General features: G+C 36.5%; 2 protein-coding genes across 2 annotated transcripts in view; both read left to right on the top strand.

Annotated features, from left to right (window-relative positions):
* The window catches only part of EPHX4 (epoxide hydrolase 4), a 29,655-nt gene extending 15,705 nt beyond the window's left edge, over positions 1-13,950 (top strand). The window contains exons 6-7 of the mRNA XM_058538506.1: positions 1,663-1,811; positions 13,324-13,950. Of these exons, the coding sequence (XP_058394489.1) occupies positions 1,663-1,811; positions 13,324-13,555 (381 nt within the window). The 3' untranslated portion in view covers positions 13,556-13,950. The remainder of the gene's footprint in view (positions 1-1,662; positions 1,812-13,323) is intronic.
* A 2,100-nt stretch (positions 13,951-16,050) lies between these two features.
* Positions 16,051-17,589, top strand: LOC131400978 (lysophosphatidylcholine acyltransferase 2B-like). Its single transcript, XM_058535862.1, has one exon. The coding sequence runs from the start codon at positions 16,051-16,053 to the stop codon at positions 17,587-17,589; it is 1,539 nt and encodes a 512-aa protein (XP_058391845.1).
* Positions 17,590-17,994: the final 405 nt, after the last annotated feature.

Below are 17,994 nucleotides of genomic sequence, written 5' to 3' on the forward strand. Positions count from 1 at the left end.
AGGTGCTACTGATCTGGAACCTTGATTAGATTGAGTTTTAATTTGACAAGAATACTTTGAAAGTGGTTCTGTGTTTTTCCTAATGCATCACATCAGGGAAGCACATAATGTCTAGTTGTCCCAGTTTTAGTAATGCTAACACTGACCGGTGAGCTCATGAGTGGTCAGCCTATCCAAATTTCTTAACAACATTTCACCAAGTAATTTCAGCATACCTTGATCATCATTGCCTAGGTCTATTATTTCATTAGGGTGTGCAAAATGGTGATTTTCTAATTTTATCATCCTTTCTGATTTTATTAACTGGAATTCTTCTATAAAGAAGAATTTTCCACATCTACTATTTGGTTATTCTGAAATACAGTTCACGCAGAATGGCATGATAAATGCTTCATTCTTTCCCTTTATAAACAACTTCCAGAGTAGTAAGTTGGTGCCCTAGAAACCTCCAATGATGACCAATGAGGGTTTATTTTTTTCACTTAACAGTACGTCCTGAAGATCACTTCATATCAGCATACACATTGTGACCATCTTTTCTTGGAGTACTAAGAACACATAATACACCATTGTGTGGCTATACTATAGTTTATTCAACCAACCTACCACTGATGGACATTTGATTTGTTTCCAGTCTCTTTCTGTTACAAATAATGTCGCAATTAATCACCTCCTGCATATATCATTTCATATTTTTGCAAGTGTGTTTTGGGGTTGAGGGATCTTCATCTTAAATAAGAATTCCAACGATTCTAAAGCAGGTGGTTTAGATCCATACTTTGAGAAATGCTGGTATAGAGCAATGTTTTTCAAATTGTGGGTGGGGACCCATTAGTGAGTCATGAAATCAATTTAGTGGCATGCAATTCGAATTTTTAACAGTAAAGTAGAACAGAATTGAATGGAAATTATCAGTACACGTTGTAATAAGGGTAAGGGCTATTTCTCTAAACTTTTGTTTCAGAAATATATATGTAGGTTTATCAACTGGATCATGATGTAAAATGTGTTTGTTACTCTAGGTTGTGGTCAAAAGAAGTTTGAACAACTTTGTGGGAGTGGATTTGTTGTCAGTAAACAGATAAACTTCTGTTAGCTGGACTATTAGGGAAGGCTTGAGGGTAGGCATAGTACTTGAGCTCAGCCTTATAGAATGTGCATAGGTACCAAGAAAACAGGATTTTCATAAGGGTGAAGTGTGCATGGGGAATTAGAAGGGAAGAATATCATGAGTAAAGGTGGCATAGTGGTTAAGTGCACATGCTCTGCTTCCTCAGCCCAGGGTTCGCAGGTTCAGATCCCAGGCACGGACCTATGCACAGCTTATCAAGCCATGCTGTGGCAGGCTTCCCACATATAAAGTAGAGGAAGATGGGCATGGATGTTTGGTCAGGGCCAATCTTCCTCAGCAAAAAGAGGAGGATTGGCGACAAATATTACCTCAGGGCTGATCTTCCTCACACACACACACACAAAAAAGTAAAGCCAGGAAAGCAGAAATGTAGAAAATGTGTTTATAAGCAATGAGGTCTCCAACCTGGCTGGAGCAGAAACTGGGAGCTGTCACTGTATACTGACCATCATTCTCTTTCAAAAGCCAAAGATTGAGTTTATTATTAGGTAACTGAAAAGTTTTAATTATTCTCTTCTCACTTAAATTAGGCTTTGAAACATCTGTTTACCAGTCACAGCACTGGCATTGGAAGAAAACGATGTCGATTAACAACAGAAGATCTTGAAGCTTATATATATGTCTTTTCCCAGCCTGGGGCATTAAGTGGTCCAATTAACCATTACCGAAACATCTTCAGGTCAGTATAATTTCTTTTTAGTTAAATAAAATAATCATTCCCTAAAGAGCCAATGTTTTATTTTTAAGATTAGGTTCACCACTTATCCAAAGACTCAAATAAAGTATTCTGATTTGGTAAGTTGCATAATATTTTTTATGGAAAATTTCAAACATATGGAAAAGTAGAGAGAATAATATAATGGATCCCCCACGTAGCTGTCACTTATTTTATGCATAATTCTCTCCACTTCTCCTCTCTCTTTGGATTATTGTGAACAGATGTATATTTTTAGTTGTACTTTTTAATGATCATTTATTCCTTCAATAAATATTTATTATGCACTTTCTATGTTATAGGCTATAGAACATAGTCTATAGCACTCAGGATACAGTAATGAGCAAAACTAGACAAGGTCCCTGATCTCACAAAACTCGTAGCTGAGTGGGGAACACAGACATCAAGCAAATAACCACAGTAATGAACATATGGTTATAAACTAACATAAAGACTTTGAAAGAAAGGGATAAGAACCAAAGAAATGATGTTTGAACAAAGAAATGAAGGATGAGTTAGGTATTGACTAGATAAAGTTTGGGGTAGAGGGACTGGCATTCCAGAAAAAGGAAACAGCATGTACCAAAGCTGTGCGGGAAGATGAAGGGTTGTGATTTTCAGTAACACAATGAGGGCCAGTTGGCTGGAACACAGAAAGTGAGGGTGGGAAGAAGAGAATGGGTCCGAGAGGTAGGCCGCATCTGGCCATGCAGAGCCAAAGAGACCATTTTAAGGACTTAAGAGCCACAAATGTGAAGCTAGTGAATAAGAGTTTCAAGCAGAAAAGAGAAACAGTCCAGTTTGTATTTGGATAAATTCACTCAATGTGGAGAATGTACTGGAGGAGTGAACGTAAGGAAAGTGCAGCAGTCCGGGCTAAAGATGAGGTAGCATAAACTAGCCTGAAGGCAGTGGAGATGGGGAAAGTGGGTACATTTAAGAGATATTTAAGAGGTAAAATTGACAGAGGTTGGTGATGGGTTGGATAGGAGGATGAGAAGAAGAGGGATGTCAAGGATGGCTCCTGAATTCCCGGCGTGAACAACTGTGCGGATAGTCATACCATTCACTGAGATAGAAAATACTAGAAGAGAACTAGTTCTGAGGAGAAAGTCATGAATTTTATTGATCTTAGACTAGTTGAGTTTGAAGGGGTGCTTTAGAAATTCAAGTAGGCAGTTGGATACTAGGGTCTGGAACTCTGAGGAGAGAATCTGAGTGATGATATGTAAAATCTTGGAGTCACTGACAAAGAAAAATGAGGCTTTCATTTCGGAAGATATTGTCAAGGGAGAAAGTATAGAGTGAAAGATGAAACATGGAGATTTGTCTTTTTGGGTTTGGACTCTAGATAGGAGAAAAAGATCTCCCTTAAGAGTTGGCAACCATAGCCTGCCTTGAAAAGGTTTAGGGGCTTGAATTTATGCTATCTCCATAATACTAGAATTCTGGCAGAAACAAAGACGGAATCTCTCTGGAGAATAAATCTCAGCTCAGACTCACAATATTCCCACAGATAAAGTCCCCTGAAGATGAATTCATAATCCAAATTACAAAAAATACCAATCTACCATTAGTGAGTCAGAATACAATTGTAGCAGAACTTCTACAAATTTCAAATACTAGAACAGAGACTATAAAGTATATTTAAATCATTAAATATATGAAAGAATAAAAGATATGAGAAAAGAATAAGGAAATATCAAGAGAGGCTGGAAAGAGCTGAAAAAGAACCAAAAGAACTTCTAGAAATGAAAAATATGGTTATTGAAATCTAAAATTCCATTAAGTAAATTAAAAGGCAGATCAGACAATCTAAAGAGAATTATGAATTGGAAGATAGATCTGAAAAAATTACCTAGAATATAGCTTAGAGAACTAGAGAAGTGAAAATATAAAAGACAAGTTATATTTGACATGTAGGATAGAATTAGAAATCATATAGATAGATAGATGGAAAGAATTAGAAATCATTTATATATATATGCTAATAATTTTTTTCTAGTAAAATAAAACAATAAAAATAGAAGGTATTGGGCCGGCCCTGTGGCTTAGCAGTTAAGTGTGCACGCTCTGCTACTGGCGGCCCGGGTTCGGATCCCAGGCGTGCACCGATGCACTGCTTCTCCGGCCACGCTGAGGCCGGGTCCCACGTACAGCAACTAGAAGGATGTGCAACTATGACATACAACTATCTACTGGGGCTTTGGGGGAAAAAAAAGGAGGAGGATTGGCAATAGATGTTAGCTCAGAGCCAGTCTTCCTCAGCAAAAAGAGGAGGATTAGCATGGATGTTAGCTCAGCGCTGATCTTCCTCACAAAAAAAAATAAATAAATAAAAATAAAAATAGAAGGTATTATTTTCAAACCAGTAGAGGGGTACAAGAAAACTATTAATTCGAAAGAAAGCAGGAAAGAGAAAAAGGAAGCAAAGCAGGGTAAATAGAAAGCACAAAATAAGATGTTAAAAACAATTTCAATAGGTCAGTAAGTACAATAAATATTAATGTATTAAACTTGCCAGTTAAAAAACAAAATATCAGATTGGATTGAGTCGCAAAGCATAAGGATACAAAAAAGTAGAAAGAGGATTATAGCAGGTTTTATTTTAAATAAAACAAAATCCTACAAATTCTTTGAATATGGAATCCAAGGGGTGTCCTGTGATTATATGAATTAGGGGAGAAGAGGTAAATCCAAACTTTCTTTTCTGACTAACAACAACAAAATTTACAAATATAAATATACATATCTTTGGCAAAATAGAGATGTTAATTTCAAAGGTATTGGTAGGTAACAAGTTATCAAGCAAGGCAATGATTAGAAAGGCAGCCAGACATTGCAGAGGCTACAGGTTACATTTTATAGGATATAGCAACATTGTTTGAAGTCCATGTATTGTTGTTTGTTTTTTACAAATAACATTTGTAAAGACAGTTATAAGAGAAAATAGAGAGAACAACACATTTTCACGCAGTCTAAATTTTGGACAGGAGACAAGAATGATGGTTTTAAAATGTTCTCAGTTTATCCCTTTATCAGAGCCAGATTTGTGATGCAAAACAGTATGTTTTAAGTAGCTGTAAGGGAAAATATTTTGATCTTTCTGAGGTTCTTTTACTAACAACTGCTCATTAGGAGGACCTGCACTCCCAAGTGTAAGCTCTAGAATCCTGTTAATTAGCAAGGGGAGAGAGAGAGAAAAAAAAGCACACCTTGGACGGTCAAATCTCACAATTTTATATAAAGGCGAAAGATGGTTTTTCATTAGATTTTTGTAGGTTAAATCTAGCTGGGTGAAGGTCACTTGGGACCTTCTGGAAGCTCAGCTGACCCCCTCTGACCATTCTTTACATAGGATAATCAAGGCCAAGTACATCATTAAAAATAGGGTTATACAATGTGTAATGACTATAAATAAAGTATAGTACATTATACTCAGGTATGAAAATCACCATCATCACTCTAAGGCTCCCCAGGACCATAGCCTTGTCCAAGAACTGTCCAAAATTTGGAGCCAAGGAACCAGAATGAACTAGGAATCTGACTAGCTATAGAACCTACCCTGCAAAAAAATAAAGTCTAAATTTATAACAAAGCACCAAATGATAAAGCAAAAACTCACAGACTTACAAGGAAACATGACAAATCCACAATTACTATTGGAGATTTTAGCCCACCTCTCTCAGAAGTTGATCCATCAAGCAGAAAAAAAATTATTAAGGATGTGGAAGATTTGAACAACCCAATTAACATCTTTGATCTGATGAACAATTCTAGAATCCTGCACCCAACAATTAGAAAATAACACAATATTTTTAAGCACATAGAATGTTTACAAAGATTGATTACATACTGGACTATAAAGCAAGTCTTAACAAATACTAAAGGATCAATATCATATAGATTGTCTTCTCTGAACACAATGCAGTTAGAAATTAACAACAACAACAAACTGGTAGAAAACTCCATATATTCAGAAATTTTAAAAACTTCTAAATTACTCATGGATCAAAAAAATGATAATGAAATCAGTAAAAATTTAGGAAAAAATCATAATAAACATGTGGAATACAGTTAAACAATACTTAGGAAAAAATATATTTATAGCTTTCCATGCTTATATTAGAAAAGAAGATTGAAAATTAGTGAGCTAAGTGTCCAATTTAAAAAGTTAGGAAAGGAGCCGGCCCTGTGGCGTAGCGGTTAAGTGCACGCGCTCTGCTGCTGGTGGCCTGGGTTCGGATCCCGGGCGCACACGAGGCACTGCTTGTCAGGCCACGCTGTGGCGGCGTCCCATGTAAAGTAGAGGAAGATGGGCATGGATGTTAGCCCAGGGCCAATCTTCCTCAGCAAAAAGAGGAGGATTGGCATGGATGTTAGCTCAGGGCTGACCTTCCTCACCAAAAAAAAAAAAAAAAAAAAAAGTCAGTAAACAAAACTAAATTAGAAGAAAAATAATTTGAATTAGATAAAAAGAAATTAATACAATCAAAGACATAATAGAGAGAATCAACAAAACCAAAAGCAGATTCTTTGAAGACTGTTAATGTAGATAAACTTTTGGCAAGATTGGTTAAAAAAGAAAAAAGAAATGAATAAACAATATTAGGAAGCAGAAAATAGACATAAGTACAAACATAACAGAGTAAAATATGCTTCAGCTCATTTTATGAGGCTGGTATAACTTTCATACCAAAATAAGACAAGGATTGTCTAAAACAGGAAGATTATAGGTCAAATTAAGTTAAAAACATAGATCCATGAATTCAAAATAAAATATTATCAAACTGAACCAGCATGCATTAAAAATTAAACCAAATTTAGCCTTCAAATCCATTAATTTAATTCACCATATTAACAGATTAATGGGAAAAATATGACCATCTAAAAAAATTATGAAAAAGCATTTAATAAAACTTGACACACATTCATGCAACAACTCTTAGTAATCTAGAAATAGAGGGTATAAGCGTGGACCTCAGATAGGCCAGATAAGACTGAATCTCCTGAAGGGATATTTGTCAGAAATTGAGCTTTGCTTTACTCAATTGTCCAAGAAAAAAATAAGGCATTGAAGGTGTTTTGCACCGGTTATTTGCACCTGGAGAGCTGGCAGGCACACAAAAAAATATTCCAGGAGTCAGGGCCAAGAGGATTAAAAAACCCCATTAAAAGGGCAAAAATTTTGTGGTAGTGTCCATAGCTGTATTTGTATGGGAAACTTTGGGGGATCTGGGAAGTCCTACCTCTATCTGAGAGAATAATATGTTATCTCCTTCTTTATAAAACCATCTTTGTAAGCTCCCTTTCCTTTTGCCATTAAACTTGATATTCTTTGTGTCTGTCTGTTAATCATATTAAGGTTCCGTTATGACAATGATGCAGAAGGGAACTTCTGTCTACCAGAAACCTATAGCAAACATCATACTTTGTGATGAAACATTAAAAGCATTCTCTTTAAAAATAAAGGCTAAAGATAAACTTGGCTGCTATAACTGCTTCTATTCACCACTGTACTGAAAGCCTTAGCCAGCACATAAGACAAGAAAAAAACTGAAAAACTATAAGTATTGGGAAAGGAAGAAACAAAACCATGCTAATTCATAGATAATGTGGTTATATATCTAGAAAAACAAAGGATCTACAGAAAAATTATTAGAACAAAAATAGTTCAGCAAAGTTGATGTACATAAGTTCAATATACAAAAATTATGATATTATATACCAACAACAGTTAGAAAACATAATTTTAAAAAAGATACCCCTATAATAGCAACAAAAAATATGAGATATATAGGAATGACTCCAACAAAAGATGACCTTTATGGATTATCAAAATTTATTGGAAGCAGTAAAGCATATGAACTCGGGGCAGTGGCTGTTTACTAAGCAGAAGGGAAGTATCTTAATTTTTTAACAATTGATACAGACTTGCTGATGTAAACTACTGAAAATCAGCCCTGGTTTATCATGTTCATGAGTGGAAAACTTCAATATCATAAAGTTCTTGATTTCTCCCAAATTAATCTATAAATTTAATGCAATTTCAATCAAAACCATAAGAAAGGTTTTCATGAAACGACAAACTGATTCTAAAACGTGTATGGAAAAGCATAAGGCCAAGAATGCCAAGAGAATTTAAAGAAAAGAATAGGTGAATCACTAACCCCATTAGATATTAAGACTTATAATGAGGCTATAAAATAAATAGAATATGGTGTTGACTCTGGAATAGACAAATTGACTAATGGAACAGAGAGGAAAGCCCAAAAATGGAACCACATATATGGGAACTTGGTATGACAGAAACCATTTTAAACCAGTGCTATAAAGATTCAATACATTTTGTTGGAACAATTGGATATCCATATAGAATAAAATGAAATTAGATCCCTATATTTTACCAAACTGAAAAAAAACCTCAGGGAAATAAAAAAAGTGATAAGCTAAACTTTCAAATGTCTAGAAGATAATATAAGAGAAAACGTTCATGACCTCAGGTAGGAAAGATTTTTTAAATAAGACACAAACAGCTCAAATTATGAAGGAGACTGATAAATTTGACTACATTAAAATTAAAAACATTTATATATCAAAAGATACCGTAAAATTATATTGCAACCTCAGATGGGGAGAAGTTATTTGCAATACACAGTCATGAATTAATAATATCTAGAGTTTATAAAGAATGCCTCCAAATTAATAAGAAAAAGGTAGCCCAATCGAAAAATGAGTAAGGGATATGAAAAGGCAATTCACAGAAGAGAAATCTAATGGTCAATAACATGAAAAATGGTCAACCTTACTAGTAGTCAGATATAGAACATAGGTTTTACTGCTTGTAATAGAGACCTAAAATCACAATGGTATAAAAAAGTGGAAATTTATTTCTCTCACAAGTAAAAGTCTGGGCTAGTATGGCAGCTGTAGTTCATGAAATCGACAAAGCTGTTATGTCACTCTTTGGTCAGAGACCGAGGCACTTCTTGTCTTGTTATTCTCCCATCCCTGGGGTGTTGCCCTTGTCCATGTGGTCTAAGATGGTTTACCACCACGTCTGATTTCAGTCAGTGGAAAGTGGGAAGGGGGAAAGGGAGGGCATACTGGACACAACTTAGAAGTTGCACACATGATTTCTCATAAACCACATATCCTCACCTTGCTGCAAGGAGCCTGGGAAATGCAGTCACTTTATTCTGGGTGGTCCTTTGTCTAGCTAAAAATTGGATTTTCTATCACTATAGTGGAATAGAAGAAGTTTTGGGGAGCAGTCTTTACTACATCAGGTAAACAGAGTATTTTACACTCATTTGATTGGAAAAAATTTAAACTTTTGAGAACAAGTGTTGGCGATGATGTGGAGCAAAGTGAATTCTTATATGCTGCTTGTGAAACATACAGTCAGTTTGGAAAACAACTTAACAATATTGAGTAAGGTTGAAGATGTGCATACTCTCTGAGGAGGCAATTCTGTTTCTGGGGTATACTCTAAGGAAACTCTTCCACACGTGCACAAGAGGACATGTGAAAGAATGAGTTCACTATTATTGGAATTATCAAAATAATTGGAAAATTTTAAATGTCCATTAACAAGAGAATGAATCAATTGTGGTATAGTCATATGATGGAATTCTATACAGGAGTGAAAATGAATGAAGTAGAACTACATGTACCATCAACGGATAAATCTTATTTATTATTTTTGTGTGAGGAAGACTGGCTCTGAGCTAACATCCATTGCCAATCCTCCTCTTTTTCCTGAGGAAGATTAGCCCTGAGCTAACATCTGTGCCCATCTTCCTCTATTTTGTATATGGGATGCCACCACAGCATGGCCTGAGGAGTCGTGCGTATGTCCGAGCCCAGGATCCGAACCCTCAAACCCTGGGCTGCCAAAGTGGAGCGTGTGAACTTAACCACTATACCACCAGGCCGGCCCCCAATGGATAAATCTTAAAAATATAATGTTAAGGCACCAAAGCGAGTTGTGGCGTGATATGTACAATATGATAGTATTTCATAAAGTTTAAAAATGCAAAACACCTCTATATATTGTTTATAGAAATATATGTACTGTATTTGGGGATCTGACAAATAGCACCCCTTTCTCCTGCCCAATTTCTGAACCAGTTGAGAAATCAAACAAGAGTCAGCAGATGAAAACCAAAATATCACCTTCATTACTGATAAAGGATAGCTTGAAGGCTATGGCTTGATATAAGAACTGAAATGGTCTTGCTAACTCCTTACTGCTGGTCTAGACTTTAGAGCAGTTCACCTGTAGGAAAATTTGGAGAACAAACTCCACCTCCCCCACCCCTCAGATCACTGCCTCCCACCAATCTGGTAGAGAGAGGAGGAAAAAGATTAAATCTCTTACCTTCAGGACATATTATTTGATAGACCTACCTAGTTCAGAACCCTGAAGCAACAACCGTCACCAGCCCGGGGTGGGGCAAGGATCCAAGAGGGCTTAAGGAAAATCTCTCCTTAAGGAAACCAGAGGCATGGGGGAGAGGCATCCAAATACATATAATAAAAGGTTAAATATTCATGAGGATGGTAAGAACCTAATTCAACCTAGTCATTATTCCTAAGGCAGTGGTTCTTCACTCTAGCTTGTATCAGAATCACCTGGAGGGCTTGTTAAAACACAGATGGCCAGACACCATCCCTGGAGTTTCTGATTCAGTTGGTCTGGGATGAGGCCCAAGAATTAGCATTTCTGACAAGTTCACAGGTGATGCTGATGTTGCTAGTCTGGTGACCACACTTTGAGAACCACTGCCTAAAGGTGAGGTGAAGAAAAGAAATGGTATCAAAGAAAGGTAAGCAGAAAGATGTAATTATATTTGCAGTGTTTTATTTCTTGAGCTGAGGGTGGGTATATGTGTTATTATTTTCTACATTATCTTTTTAATCAAAGTAATGAAATATTTTCAGCTGCAAAAGTAATGATGGAGTGTATAACACTCTGGAAATTGCTGCCTTAATGCTTACAAATCAGCTGATAACTCAGAATTTGGAGGAGTCACATGTTAAATTCACGCTAATTTGAAATAGGTATGTTAAAATACATTTTGACAGGTTAAATGATAATATAGAGCAATAATTGTTACGACTTGTTACAGTTTTTTAGATTTTTCAAATTGTTTCTATACTTACTAAGATTAATCATTTTTAATCAGAAATATTTTATCAAGTGCTTCCCCATAAGTTCTTCTGCTTAACATACTAAAACTCCTCTTAAAATATTTAATGTTTTGTTTTATTTTATTATTTATTTACTTATTTGTTTTTATTGAGGTATAATTGACGTATAACATTAGTTTCAGGTGTACAACATGATTCGATAATTGTATATATCGTGAAATGATCACCACAATAAGTCTAATTAACATCCATCACCATACATAGTTATAAAAATTTTTTTCTTGTAAGGAGAACTTTTAAGATCTACTCTCAGTGGGCCGGCCTCGTGGCTTAGCGGTTAGGTGCGCGCGCTCGCTGCTGGCGGCCCTGGTTCGGATCCCGGGCGCGCACCGACGCACCGCTTCTCCCACCATGCTGAGGCCGCGTCCCACATACAGCAACTAGAAGGATGTGCAACTACGACATACAACTATCTACTGGGGCTTTGGGGAGAAAAAAAAAAAAAGGAGGAGGATTGGCAATAGATGTTAGCTCAGAGCCGGTCTTCCTCAGCAAAAAGAGGAGGATTAGCACGGATGTTAGCTCAGAGCTGATCTTCCTCACAAAAAAAAAAAAAGAATTAAGATCTACTCTCAGCAACTTTCGAATATGCAATACAATGTTATTAACTATAGTTACTGTACATACTTTTTTTTATATGTAATTTATAGTTCATGTGAAATATAGCAATTTGAAACCTCAGGACCAGAGAATATTCTTTTCTTTTAGTTTTCTGGAAACTCCTCCCTTTTATCCCCAATTTGATTGGGTGAAGAATTTATATTTCTTTTTGCTTTTTGACTGATGGTCTTTTTAAACTCCCCTTACTCATTCAATTATTACATGCTCAGATATTGTTAAATATGTATAACTGTTAGAAAATGTTTTACTTTTGAATATTTTATGAGCTCTAGAATTTAAGTGGCTTGCAAGTTTGTATAGCAATCCATGTATCAATAATTAAGTATAGAATGTATTTTTTATCAGTTTACCCATTCATAAAGAACTTAATTTTTAGGAGCATTACAACGAAATGATGGCCACTTGCATGGGATCAAAGTTAAGTCCTTGGTGGACATATGTGATATCCTGCACATTCCAGCAGCATCCTGTCAACCCCAAGTAACCACAAGTCAAGCTTTTTGATAACTAGTGAAAATGTAAGTCAGTGCTGGAGGGTGTCTAGTTAGATGTTCATACTCATTCTTAGTTAACAGGAGTGTAATGAACACTATCCCTCCTTTCTGAAAAACAGTGTAGCAGAAGGTGTTGAAGGCTTTAAAAATATTTATACTCTTTAGCTCAGGAATTTCACTTCCAGGACTCTAGCCCAGAGAAATGATCTGAAATGTCAACAAAGATTTGGGCACAAAACGCTCATTATAGCATCACTTAAAACAAAAACATTATTTTTGAAAAACTTTATAAAATGAGAAAGTTCTTAAGTTATAATTTAATATGAAATTGCATATGTATACTGTGTATAAATTGTATAAATTTATTTCCTTGTATTTATAGTATGGTTTCAAATATATGCATAGAAAATGACCAAAAGGTTAACTTTTAATGATGGAATTATGCATGATTTTATTCTTTATACTTTTCTGTATTTAAGAAAATATGTGATAATAACTTTATGTTTTAAAAAGAATTTTCTTGGAAAATAAATATAGTATCATGTAATATTAAAGCTCAGTTCATATATATTTTCTGACTTTTCAGTTCCAATTTTCACATAAAATGCATTAGGTTATCTAACAATTTAAAATATAGTTAAACGGTAACACCGTTTAAAGCTCTCTTTCACCACACCATTCAGAAATTCCGGTATCCTTTTAAAGCAAATTATTCCTCATAGTGATGAATTTCATATTTAATTTATAGCCTTCGTTATAAATTTTGCTTGCCTCATCCAATTAAAAATTATATTGGGCCCTTTCTTAAGTAGCCTTTTAAATTTTTTATTGTATAGATTGATTGCCTAATGCAGTGTTTCTCAACCAGTTTTTCATCATCAGCTCCCTAAGAAGCCTTTTTAGACATTTTTTTCCTAATTGCCCCCTACCCCATGAAATTTTAATATCTGTTTATGTACTGTATGTATATCCATGGTTTCTATATAAGAAGAGTAAGATTTTTTTCACTCACTCAAGAACCAATTTTCACCCCTTTGGCAGCAATATTGCCCCCTCTGAGAATGTGTGGCCTAAAAGAACATTATGGAATAATGTTATTTTAACTTCTACAATGAGTCTCAAGCCCATATGTTTTGTTTTTATAGCTGCCTGCCTCTCAGACATCACATGGTGACCATTCCAACACTACTACTGTGGGGAGAGAAAGACGCATTTATGGAAGTTGAGATGGCTGAAGTCACAAAGATTTACGTTAAAAACTATTTCAGGCTAACTATTTTGTCAGAAGCCAGTCATTGGCTTCAGCAAGAACAACCTGACATAGTGAACAAATTGATATGGACATTTCTGAAAGAAGAAAAAAGAAAAAAAGATTGACTTTTCTGTGTCTTCTATGAGGGGTCTATAATGAAATCTCTAAATAATTTGTAAAAATTGTTCACCAACTCCTTTAGGCTTCATTGGGAAAAGTTGTTTTAATATGCTTTATCATAAATAAATACCCTGATAAATGGTATTGAAAAAAATCTGAGAATATGTGAACTTGTAACATAACATTGATTTTCTTCTGTTGTATTTTGCACAGAAAAGCATCTGCCTTAAAATATATACACTTGTACAAAAAGGAAGTTGGAGAAAGAGGCTCAGTTTTGGTTTCTTGTGTTCTTTATCTTGTTAACATATGGTGCCTTTTACAGATGTTTATTAAAGATTAGCTGTGCCATGTTAAAAGGCAAACCTGCAATGGTATAAATTTTCATTTTATAGTTCAATAGTTCTTTTTACTATTTAACCATTAAAAATTCTATTGTCAAATCTTTGGATTTATAGTATATTTATTAGTTTGAAGGCAAATATGACTAGATGAATACACATTCTTAAAATAGGCCATAAATACTACTTTTCCTGGGAAGATTAACCAGAGATGATGTGGAGATTCTCATATATATATATATAACATTGCAAAATAGGGAAGCACATCCATTAAATTACTTGCCTTAATTCTCCAATTGAATTGGCGAGAGATTTAGAAAAATGATAAAATGTCCTTGCCCCATTCAATACAACAAGAATTGAATACTGTACTTCCTATGTGCACTAGAATCTCAGCTCCCCAGGGCAGAGATTTTTTTATTGTCTTATTAACTGACATATATATCCAGCAGCTAGAATAAGGGCTCATTGTAGGAACTCAAATATTTGCTTAATGAATAAATAATATATTTGACACACTGCTAGGCACTGTGGCGGAAATATAAAAAAGATGACATGGTAATATGGAACTTTCCCTTAAGAAGCATGCACAGAATGCAGTTTAAATTAAACAAGGTTCAAGAGCAGTAATGAACATTACAAATAAGTGTGGGAAGAGTTACAGAATAGAGAAAGATACCAGCTCAAGGGACTACTACTCATTCCCTTGGGTTGCTCTTCTTTGGCATGGGAGTCAACAAGTAACATTGCCAAATCATGGTTCCTTAGAGACTATCACTGTGTTCCCAGATAAGACTAAGTTGATGAACGGAATGTTTCTCTCACCAAGCATAGTTCTGATAGTGACAGAAGAAAGCGGAATGTCCCTAAGAATTCTCTTCATTGTATCCTAGCAACTTGTATTTACTAATAAAAGCCCAATTTCCAAATACATTATACTTGTGCAACAACATTGCAAGGTAGGGAGTATCACCAATTTATAGATGTGAAAATGAGGGTGGCCAATGCCCACAGTGTAAGTGTTGGAACCAGGATCTGACCGAAATCCATCTGGTTGTAAAGCCCATAATCTTTCCACTTAGATCACGTTCTGTTTAAGAGGCTCTGGTGTCCACACTGTTCTTCCTATTTTATCGGTAACCTGGTGTGCCCCAATAAATAGAAACATCTCTCAGAAACCTACAATTTGACGTTTAATTCTGGGAAAAGGAATTTAAATTAGCAATTAGCAAACACAGGGATATTCTATATAGCATTGTCAAGAGTTTCAAATGCTGCAAGGTATAGAAAAGAGCCTGGTTCACACCAACTTTGATTATGCTTCCCTCTTCATCATTTCCAAACAGCAGTAACAAAGGAAGGAACAGGACTTTATTGATTGTGTGTGTTGGTGCAATAAAGTAATTCTGACTTATTTTGATGAAAACCTGTTACTGATAAAGATGATTTTAAGGTTTGTTGTTACTTATATCGGTTTGGAGTGCTGATTGGTTCATATGGACTAATGTTAAGAATATGAATCAAAGGTGCCATGGCTAATTCTGGCCTATGATAATGGAAGTAGTCTAATTTTCAGCAGATGTGGAAGAGTGCTTGTAACAGACATAAGGGCTCAAGGGTGCCATCAGTTAAACCTCTTAGCATAAAGAGATATTACTGTCTCTGTGGAAATCAATTTGTAGGGAGAGTAAATGAACTTGACTTACCAGCTACCAAAGCATCTCACCATAAGTAAACTTTACTGGTAATGGCATTTAAATTAAAAAGTCGTAACTGATATTCATCTATTTAAATTAATATTTCCCTAGTAAGTATATAATGTATGCTTAACATAAACGTCAGAAATTATGTGAAAATAATTTATTAAGCATATATGTCAAAAGGAGGCCATTTACAGAAAGCAAAAAAGATTGTACTGTTGATATGATTCTAATTGAATATTACAATTAGATGTTACATCTAATTCTACATCATTTACCATTTTTTATTTTTCTGATTTTAAAAGTAATACATCATTTCCTATTAACCCACGAATGCCTCTAAGAGTTCTAATTATGTGCGAACAGAAAGACCACTTGAATATGGGGAAGGGGTGCGCTGCCGGGTCCGCCCCCAGATCCAAGCTACCCGCGCCCTGAGACCACTGAAACGTTGGCGTCATGGCTCGGCCGTCCTCCGACTCGGAGATGGCGGTGTGGGAGGCCGTCCTCAGCCAGGGGAGGTGCAAGTCCTTGTACCCGCCAGCAGTGGCCAACCCCTTCGTGCAGCAGACACGCATCAGTGCGTGGCGCTGGGCCTACATCATCCTCACCGGGAGTGTGCTGGTGCCCGTGCGGGTGTCCTGCATCGCCTTCCTCTTCATCTTCCTCTGGCCGATGGCCGCGCTTTCCACTGTGGGCCGTTCCACTCGACCAGCCAAACCCGCCGTGAGTTGGAGAAGAAAACTGGTGCAATCAGCCCTCAAGTTCTTGTTTCAGGCGACGTTCTTTTTAGCAGGGTTCCTGGTTAAAGTGAAAGGGAAAAAGGCAACCCGAGACGAGGCCCCCATCTTCGTAACAGCGCCGCACTCCACTTTCTTTGACGCCATCGCCTGTGTGGTGGCAGGGTTACCCTCGGTAGTCTCGGCAAGTCAAAACGCGCAGATACCCGTGGCTGGGAAATTCCTACTGTCAACACAGCCCGTGCTTGTGACCCGAGAGGACCCCAATTCCAGGAAGAATACCCGGAATGAAATCCTGAAGCGAGTGACATCCAAAAGGAAGTGGCCACAGATTCTGATTTTCCCGGAAGGAGTGTGTACCAATCGCACGTGTCTGGTCACTTTTAAGCTAGGAGCCTTCTCTCCAGGTGTCCCTGTGCAGCGGGTGCTGCTCAGGTACCCAAACACCCTGGACACGGTGACCTGGACCTGGCAGGGATTCACAGGCTTCCAGGCCTGTGTGTTGACCCTGAGTCAACTCTTCACCAGGGTAGAAGTTGAGTTTATGCATGTTTATATCCCAAATGACCAAGAAAAAAAAGACCCGGTCCTTTTTGCCAGTTCAGTGAGGATCAACATGGCAAATGCTCTGGGAGTGCCTGTGACAGACCACACTTACGGCGACTGCAGACTGATGATTTCCGCAGATGACCTTCAACTACCCATGGAAGCTGGTTTGGTGGAATTCACAAAAATTAGCCAGAAATTGAAGTTAGATTGGGATAATATTCATCGGCATTTGGATGAATATGCTGCAATTGCAATTGCCTCAAAAGGAGGGAAGATAGAAATTGAAGAGTTTGCAAATTACTTAAAACTCCCAATTTCAGAGCCCTTGAGACAACTTTTTGCCTTCTTTGACAGGAATAATGATGGCAGCATAGACTTCAGAGAGTATGTGATAAGTCTGACTGTCCTATGCAATTCTGCCAACACTGAAAAGATTCTGCAAATGTCATTTAAGCTTTTTGATCTTGATGAGGATGGTTTCATAACAGAACAGGAGTTAGCTGCTATACTTCGGGCAGCTTTTGGAGTGCCAGATCTTGATGTTTCCAGACTCTTTCAGGAAATAGCTGGACAGAACTCAGAGTCCATTTCATACAAGGACTTTAAGAAATTTGCCCTGAAGCATCCAGAATATGCCAAGTTATTTAATTCATACTTAGACCTTCAGGCAGCCTATATATATTCATTACCACAACAAGTACAGGCTTAATCACTGTGTTAAATGTTAAAGCCAGCCCTGAAAATGGTGCAGGTGCCTTCCAGGTAGAAACTATGATTGAAATAAACATTATCCTTTGAGGAAAAACACAATAGTTTTTACTCTAAGTGGACTAGGCACTTAATTATGGTATTTAAAATGTGCTTGAGAAATATATATTTCAATTAGATTTTAGAGTACCTATCTTTCTTCTTTCTTAAGATAATATGTTTGTTTCAATGTGACCTAAGGTAGAAGAATAAGAGATCTAGTCATTAACAATCTTCACCCAGCATGATTCTAATTAGTGACTTTATTTTGTTTAAAGTAAGTAAAAGAAAAATAAAGTGGCTTTATTTTGCTAAAGTTAGGCCAGAGGAACATTATAGCCCATCACTTCTCCCTCATTTTTGCAGA

Source organism: Diceros bicornis, chromosome 4, assembly GCF_020826845.1.
Source record: "Diceros bicornis minor isolate mBicDic1 chromosome 4, mDicBic1.mat.cur, whole genome shotgun sequence".
Lineage (NCBI taxonomy): Eukaryota > Metazoa > Chordata > Mammalia > Perissodactyla > Rhinocerotidae > Diceros > Diceros bicornis.

Excerpts from the sequence above, each read along its gene's own strand:
- LOC131400978 (XM_058535862.1), top strand. The coding sequence starts at position 16,051 with ATGGCTCGGCCGTCCTCCGACTCGGAGATGGCGGTGTGGGAGGCCGTC.